At 42.5% G+C, this 8758-nt stretch overlaps 1 protein-coding gene across 2 annotated transcripts in view; it reads right to left on the bottom strand.

Moving 5' to 3' along the window:
* Positions 1-1721: 1721 nt before the first annotated feature.
* LOC113201822 (probable nuclear hormone receptor HR3) overlaps positions 1722-8758 on the bottom strand; it is a 12008-nt gene continuing 4971 nt past the window's right edge. Inside the window, exons 2-10 of one of the 2 annotated variants that reach the window (XM_052273806.1) lie at positions 8053-8212; positions 7734-7957; positions 5793-6167; positions 4990-5129; positions 4777-4909; positions 4452-4676; positions 4222-4375; positions 4006-4136; positions 1722-3466 (exon numbers count right to left, since the gene is read on the bottom strand). In XM_052273806.1, coding sequence (XP_052129766.1) covers positions 4031-4136; positions 4222-4375; positions 4452-4676; positions 4777-4909; positions 4990-5129; positions 5793-6167; positions 7734-7957; positions 8053-8212 — 1517 coding nt within the window. In that variant the 3' untranslated portion in view covers positions 1722-3466; positions 4006-4030. The remainder of the gene's footprint in view (positions 3467-4005; positions 4137-4221; positions 4376-4451; positions 4677-4776; positions 4910-4989; positions 5130-5792; positions 6168-7733; positions 7958-8052; positions 8213-8758) is intronic. The other variant, XM_052273807.1, reaches the window with a different exon arrangement.

Genomic DNA, 8758 nt, shown 5'->3' with positions numbered 1-8758 from the left:
GATTTCTACTATAAAGTATTTCAATACCTACATAACAACATTTCTTTGACGCCAATGTGGCAGTTTTGTGTGTAGCACTGACTATCTTGTTGTTTTTCATCAGCAAAGGATGTGCAAATCAAATAATGCACTTGTGACTTCTATTTTGATTATCACAGTTATTGGGCAAAATTGTGGTTCAGCGCTTGCTCCTTCACCTATTTTCTGGAAAATTCTTTAGTTTAAGAAGTCTTATCTGCACATCCTTCCAATAAAAAGCAACAGAGGGACAGATGCCCTCAGCAGTTGTTCAGTTCTGTCAGTGGTCCACGTTGTGTGCGTCATTTGCTTTCTCAATAAGGTGCATTTACATGATACCCAACAGTGAACTCAGTGAAAAGAGTGAAAAATAATTTGGTTAACAGAATTCCTCTAGCAGGTAGTTACCTTGGTTTCAGCCTAAAAACATTCTGCAGGTATGTAGCAATGCAATTCATGAGCAGTCTCAAAGTAATGTTCCTACAATAGCTTAGTCGTCACATTCATTTCATAAAGCTCTTCTGCTTATTGTTTAACATTCTCCATTTTTTTCCCCGATTTATATTGATTTATAAAAGGTTTGAATTTCAGTTTAGAAAAAATTTCTCTTAAAAAAAAAAGCGCTATAAACCATTATGAATGAGTCTCAGCCAAATTTAAATGGAAATATCAATAAATCACAATGCCTCACACACTTGTGAAGCTAGGCCTGAGTGGGCACATAGAGTGTATTATTTGATACATGCACAACTCCAGTATTCGTTATGTTGGAAACACTGTAAATATCTAACTTCTTTTAAAACATTTCCGCCAGCTGAATATTTGAAGGCTTTTATAATACATGATTCTACTTAAATGTAGTTAAACTATCAATCAGGCTATAGAGATTTGCATTTACTGTATTAGCATTCAGACAAGGCACTTCTTTGCTCATTTCTTCACCCATGCTTTTCATTTCCCACTGAGATATATTTCTGTGGTAGGTAAAATGTACTTAGATGTACATGCTGTTTTAGCGTCCAAAAGTCAGTAGTGGACGGGATTTCTACCTTTAGCGTGGGATCCATTCCACGTAAACCAAGGGTTCAATATTGTGATTTTAAAATGCTGTATGGGGTAATAAAAAGCAGGAGTGAAGATGGAGAAATAAGATGCACATATGCTGACAAATCACATGATACGGCTTAATTTCAAAAGCCCAAGCCTAACTCACTAGTACTCTCTCAGTCAAAATGGCAAAAAGGAAGGATGAGATATTCAACCTTACTTAACTGTCATCACAGATAGCTGCTGAACACAATAAAGCTACCCCTCTTGCATGATAGCTAATTTTGAGAGGAAACACCAAATTATCCCTTGACATGCAAAAGACTCTGCAGAGCACCAAAATATGATAGCACCCAGTCAATTGCTCTGTTTTACTTCCCATTAACCCCTTTGCCATTTTAGTTTATCACACCACTTCTCATTGTGACACATCATCAAACACAAATATTTGTTGACACATCATCCGTCATGTTCAAGGTCCGGTCTCATCAAAGGTATTCCTGCAATGTTATGACGAAGCACCCAAGAAAGTCACACCAATCTTTGCATCTGTAATTCTAATTGTGAAATAAATTTCTAAGCTGTTTGAGCAGAAAAAAAAAAGGAAAATTGTAAAAATGTAAACCTGTTTTGTTTTGGGTATTTTTTTAAAAAAATCATATTGTACTTATTTATTTAGGTACCAAAGAAAACAACAATAACAAAGCACCATCTTCACATTTTGTCATAAATTAAGGCCTCAAAAAATTTTTCGATGCAGAGGGACATGCAACAACAAAAAGGCAACTTCTTGAACGAGCAAACACAGACAACCTAAGTCAAATTGACCAGTACAGCCTTAGAACAAAATAAATTAACGAAATTGAAGATGTGTCAAGACATGACAGTACATGTACCATAGTTGTTCACAGATGTTTATGTGATTGAGAAGCCATGCCTGTCCCTCGTTCTATTTTCTCCCTATAGTACTGCGTCACTACTCCATATATATAATGTGTATATATATATATGTGTGTTTAAGTTTATATATATATATACAGTATATATCTCTTTCTAAACTTGTTATAACATTAATAATAATAATATTTGTTATTTATACTTAATAAGGCAATGTTATCCCTTAACCTTAGCAGTTTTCCCCGATAAATTCTTTATTGATTCTACTCAGTGCTCTCTTTACACACAATATGTAGGTACGTATTAATATTCGCACTTGTATCTTTGTACAGGAGTATGTACGTACATACACATAGGCATTACCAATACAATTTCTCCTCTTATCTTACTTTGTACAGGTTGAGACAGAGCATGTGAATAAGCTTTACATGATATTTCTTGATGTATTATTTAATGACAAGTTGTATACTCTCTCACAATCTCATAGATTGTTATACAACCTTTTCAATATACCAAACCACCTAAATACAGTATACATGAAAAGGTTTAAAAACCAATCAAAATTAGGAAATTACTTACACACTGACACATAAATTAAATCTCTGTGAGGGGGTCTAGAGCTCAAAAATAACTGATTGTAACCGAAGTGCTACGGAAAAATTTCTTTGTTCAATAGGATTTTTTCAAAAATGATACGGAGCTAAAAATGTCCCATTTTGGTAAAAAATCAAAAATAATAAATAGGGTTTCTTGGCCCTACAAATTTTATCTACCGGTAGTGCTTAAACACAAAACCCTTCAAGGTAAACTAGGTATTTAGGTGGGATGTTACAGTAAAGCAAATGTCAACAAAGACTTAAGAGTCTCAAGAATAAAAATAATTGTTTTGGAGCCAAGACTATGTTGTCATTAGTTTAAAGAGTTTCTCATGCTTTGTATCAACATAGAGAATCAACAGTCTAATTTAATCTTTGTCTATAAAAGAAATGAGAACCAGTTTCTATAAAAACAATTACAATTAATTTATCTAAATTTTCCAAGAAAGTAGAAAAACAGTGTAGGCAGTTTAAAGCTTCTAATTTACTTTCAATCATTTGTATTTGTCTAGTAAATGGATTTTCTTTACTTTGGTCAAAATGAGCGCTATACATCACACATCTCCTCTCCATTATTCTTTTTATGTGTTAAACTTCATTAAAATAATCAACAACAACAACAACAATATAGCCTACTTTTGTCTTCTATCCCTGATATATTACCAAGAAGTTAAGCTTTCTGCACAACATGAAGCAATTGTTGAATGCTACCTTATCAAGGTATTTAAATTATATCAAGGGAAAAGGCAGCTTACAGACACAAGAGCTTCAAGTAGAGTTCTTTTCTTTTCCTTCAGGCAACCATGTATAAATAATTTGCTTCATTCAAACTCTTATGTTCCTGCACTTGTTGACTCCAATTGGTTCCCTCATCTATAGCAGTCTTCAGGAAAGGCTCAACAGCACACCTTACAAAGAGAAGCAACCAGAAAAATCGATTAGTGAGGGAAAAATAGAGAGATTTATGATTTTGCATTTTTTATAGAGATACACTTTGTCACATTCAATACATGCTCATCAATCCCTCCAAAAAGTCAATTTCTTAGCAGAACTTAACAGAACATTATTTATTTAATAGATGCAAGCTGAGACTATTAAGTGGGTCCACTGCTTCTCAGAAGGAGATAGCATCCTCTCGTGTCACTCTCTTTATGAGTTGATCAGTGATCAAAGTCAACATAGCAGTGAGCCAGCTCAAGCTGACACCCTCCATTACAGCTTTTGTCATTCAAAGAGAGATACAAAACAAGAGAAATGCTAAGCTCTGAAACACTAAAATTTAAGGGGGATTTTAAATTTGCATTTCACAAATACTTGAAAAGTAATATTTATTCATTGATGACCATTCAAATGTAGTTATTTAATTTATTTAAAATTTTTAAAAGGGAAAGTAAACTTAAATGTAAGAATTATTGAAAGAAAATTATCTGAACTGAGTACAACTCACCGCATGTGGCGGCATCTGCCCTTGCTCAGCTGTCCACTGAGAATAACTCCTTGTGTAGAGCAGGGAACTCCAGATGAGGTGTGGATCGTTTGAACTTTGCTAACGCATCCATGTGTAACATGCTCAGATCTCTGTTAAGGCCAAGAACAGTACATTTAGATGATGTTTTATCTGTACTTTGTTGATACAAGTTTATTTCAAATCCAAAAGCTATACCTGAGAACTGGAATTTTTGCAAGCATGGCATCACAAACAGTAACATCCCCTTTAATGGGTTGGGGATGTGTGCGATCCATTTCAATTCTTAGTGCTCTTTGAACAGCCTGACTGAGTCTTGTGATTTCTGCAATGCCCTTCAGTCCTGGTCGATCTGTAACACATATTGAATATTAAAACTGAGAACTCGCAACAGTAAATACGATAAGAATTTCATCAAATTTAATCACCTGGTGAAAGAAGAACCACTGCTGAATATAGTGCCAATTCAGTTTCTGTCAGTTTCATTTCAGCTATTGACCGTGCAAAATCAAATACAAAATTCACAAGTCTCATTTCTGCTGTTTCATTAGTATAAAATGCATCTTGAGGAAGCATAGTTTCAGCATATAATACACAGTTCTGGCTTAGATCGTAGTAACGACTCATGCGTAGTATTGCTAACTCAAAGCTCCCTGCAAGTAAAATTTCACAACAGTATAGCAACTATTTTTGATAAGTAAATGAAGGAATAATCTATGAAATGCAACTTTGAGTAAAGGTAAAATTACATACCAGCTTTTAGCAAGACGATTTGATCATCTTGATGGAGCTTCATGAAGCCAGGGACCATTTTTGCAAATTCAATGATTTGTTGAATGACAGTTGTGAGCTTTTGGGCACATTCAAGCCATAATTCCTCATGTGCCTGATAAAAAGGAGTACTTAAATGGCTGATACAAGAGATAGAGAGAGAAGGAGAGAGAGGTCCTCTTTAGAAATGCTTACCATATCCTTGTAGTAAATGAGCTTGGAGAGATCCTGTGGTTTCCGGAACATATCGTGTATATGTTCCAGTGTAAATAGACATGTCCTAGCATGTGCATCCGCAATTGTCTTGCTTAGAAGTTCAGAGATCTGTGCTGGATCTGGAAAAAAAAAAGGAATTGAATGAAAGAGAATGCCATTGGGAGGTTTGGAATTTCAGATTTTAGATCTAGTCTATCTGAGAAAATAAAATCACAATACAGAAACTGGAAATGATTTAAAATTTTTGATCAGAGTAAGAAAACAGTTTTTATACTGAAAAGTGGTAAAGAAGAAAAATAACATGTCTTTGATTATATAATGTATGTAGGCGGCAAGATAAGAGAAGATTAATTCATTTGCTAAATGGAAATAAACCTTTACACAATCCCACAAAGCATAACATTTCTAGCATGAAGCAAAAGCAGAGTACCACATGGCAATGAAGGAGCACCATATGCTATAATAACAGCATGTTATGTACATACAAAGTGAACGCCAAGACATTTTTATATTACCATAGAATTAAATTTTTCATTTAGAGCCCCGATCACATAAAGGGGGAAAATGATAAAGTTTGATTATTATTTTTGACACAGTTGATGAGACTGATTTCCAGGTTTGAAACCAAATGTAAGATTTTGAGCAAAAAAAAAAAATAATAACGATGGGCTGATAAGCCTCGCCGTAGAGGTTCGGACACGACCCGCACCCCGTTATGAACGAACAGCCCACAGAAATTAAAAGCGAAAGAGAGGTAAAGTGAAGAAATATCTGTCTCTTACTAGGGTGACTGGGCGCCACTTCGGCCTCTCTCATGGGCGAGCAATCCGGTCCCGAGCCCGAGGGCCCCGCCGGGGCGGGAGACGGGTACGTGGTGCTGTCCACATAGCCCGTCACAGTGCTGGAGCCCAGCTCCGCGAGCTCCTCGGGGTCCTGCTTCACGGCTACCAGAGTGCTGTTACTACTCGCCGGTCGGGCAGCGGCTACCCTCTGCGAGCTCTGTGCGCTACCGTTGCTACCGCTGCTACCGCTGCTACCGCTGCCGGCCGGCTGCTGCTGAGGCTGCCCACCAGGCCCCGGCCCCGGCTGGGCTTGATGCGGGAGGTGGTGGTGTTGGGAGAGGTGAGGAGTGTTGGTTGCGAGGGAGGTTTGTTTGCCTGCAAGACACAGCAACCCACCACCACAAGCGAGAGATTAGATGTTGTTAGCGAAGGTTAGATGTTTGATTGGCTGCCACGTTTCATTGACGTAGCAAACTGTATTGGTCGTCCTTTTTACAAAAAAAAGCAGAAGAACCGAAGCTGGGTTGAGCACAAGGAGACTCTAGACTAAAAGAAACCCGGATGAGCGCGACGAACAATCTGAAAACGCAACAGTAGGGGTAGCGCAGCCCTACTGCTATTGCAAGACTAGGAACCGCCTGCCGACTAGAATCGCGTTTTCAGGGCACTTAAACTGGAAGGGTTCGGCTGTGTCCCACCCACCCGCATCACCGCGCAATGCGTAAACGGAACCAACACGAGTTTCACTCACAGTTATGTACACGTCATTGGAAAAGACTAAGGGAATGACCAAGCCTGTTTCTACAAATTAAAGTAACACAAAAACTTCATATCAACGCCACACTGTATCTTTGATTAAAAAATCAATGTAATCTCAAATATCTCAATATTACGTCAACATGACCTTTTCGAGTTACTTGTTGAATCGTGGACCAGCAATCAACATGAAGGTGCCCACGACTTATCGAATCGAAAGGCATTCAATACAACCTGGGCAGTCCAACACCGAAAGCAAATCTTTACAGTGATGACAAAAAGAAACCACAGGAATGTCCCCACTCGCATGCACCCCAGGCCCAGGCGTCATCACTCGCGCATAGTTCAAGACTGCTTTATGTACAAATAGGTGCCCTAGACAAGCCTGCACGAGTGACATGTCGCTAGACCAAGCTCCGGGGCCAGCGACTCTGTCCAGAATTCCGGGGTCCGAGGTGATTTACATCAGCCCCACTTTACAAGTGAAACATACGCCACATCCCTTTAAAGGTGTGATGGGTCACATGCTTACACTTTTATTTGTAGAGCATCCGGTTCACGAACGGCCTCCCCATACCGGTTTCGGTGCATCTATTTCCGTGATAAAATTTGATGCGTTCCCCTCATTTACTCAAAGCAGCACAGGTGTGAGTCGGTGCGGCTAGCGCCGTCTTCTTCCATCATAAAGGTATACTGCACCGCATGCAGTCGTGCGCGCGAATGTTTTACCGTCTCTAGCCACGGCACCTTGTGGCACCGCGCGAGCAGGCAACCCACCCCACACGCCTGCCTGTGGCACTGAGTGCCTAGATAAGAAAGGGGAGGCGCTAGCCAAGCTCCTGGTTCTGGTTGAGGAGAAGTTAGACTTGTGGAAGAGGTTGAGACATTTCCTGTGCTGCCTATTTTCGCGATGTCGCAAACCTCCTTTACACTCCGACAACGCATCAGTTACTATTAGTCGTTTTACGGAAACCCTCGGCGGAGCGTACAGGGTGGCCCGCAGACCCCGGAGCACATCGTTCTGTACCGCATGCAGGCGTGCGTGCGGGCGCGTTCTCGTGAGGAGCCACAAGGCGCCGTGCAGTTACAAGTACAGCTGCAAAATGCGCTCCGCGGGGCCTGCGGGCCACCTTGCATGGTCACGAGCTCGGTCACCACCATCGCATCGACCAACAAAGACCTTACCGGTGGTGACTGCCGACGGCAGGAGGGCCGAGTCGGTGGCGGGGGTGTCCACGCTCGGCGTGCCGGGGGTGGGCCGCGGGTCGTACGCCGTCGTGGAGTCCACGTAGTCGACGTAGTCCGCGCTGATGTCGTACTGCATGCCCGCGTGCTGGGCCACCTGGCCGTAGCCCGAATACCCGTGGCTGGACGAGCCGTAGCTGCCCACCTCGCTCGTGTACCCGTAGCTGCAACAGATATCCACTCGTTTGAGACACACCCGTGCAAAACAGTCACGCGTTTGGGGAGGTCCCCGAGAGGTCCCCCGAGACGCGACACTCACCCGCCATACTGCAGCTGGTCAGACGAGGACGGCGTCTGCTGGTCGAACACGGACGAGTCGGGCGCTGTCTCCGTCTGGGCACGCTGCTGCGCCCGGTGGTACCGCACCTCGTCCTCCACCTTCTCGCGCTGCTTCTTGGACATGCGACCAAACTTCACGGCTGCGGAAGGAGAGGCAAAAGAAAACACGGGTGAGTAACGTGGGAGGGTGAGCGGGTGCAGGGTGGTCTAAGGAAGGTGATATAGAGTTAGGAGGCCGCAAGCTCTCCTATTGGGGGAACCATTTCCCTATCACCTTAGGGTGGACCGGCCCGCCCGCCGCTCGCGCCGGCAGCGCGGGTTGCCTGCCCACGGCCCAGGCACGCGTCAGGCTGGAGGAGGCGGGCGGGCGGGCGTGCGGCCGCTGCAGCAGCCGTTTGGCGCGACTTACGCAAGCCGACGAGAAAGCGCCACAGCGCGCCTCAGCGCGCCGCCGTCAGGTCAGAGTCGGACGCCGGACAGGACCGAAGCCCCCGCCCGGCCCGGCATACCGCGTCGTGCGGTTGCCGCGTTAAAAGAGTCGTCGTAGTAAACGTATGTATGGGGATGATGAACGTTGCAAATACATGGGCGTATGAGGTTCAGAGAGGTGGCGGTGCTGAAGGCGTGGCTGTAGCCTGTAGCGGTCGCAACGACGCAGGGGGAAAAGAAAGGGGGAAGAGAAGGGG

This window comes from Frankliniella occidentalis, unplaced genomic scaffold (genome assembly GCF_000697945.3).
Source record: "Frankliniella occidentalis isolate FOCC.00 unplaced genomic scaffold, Focc_3.1 Scaffold303, whole genome shotgun sequence".
Lineage (NCBI taxonomy): Eukaryota > Metazoa > Arthropoda > Insecta > Thysanoptera > Thripidae > Frankliniella > Frankliniella occidentalis.
This window is presented reverse-complemented; position numbering and strand designations above follow the sequence as displayed.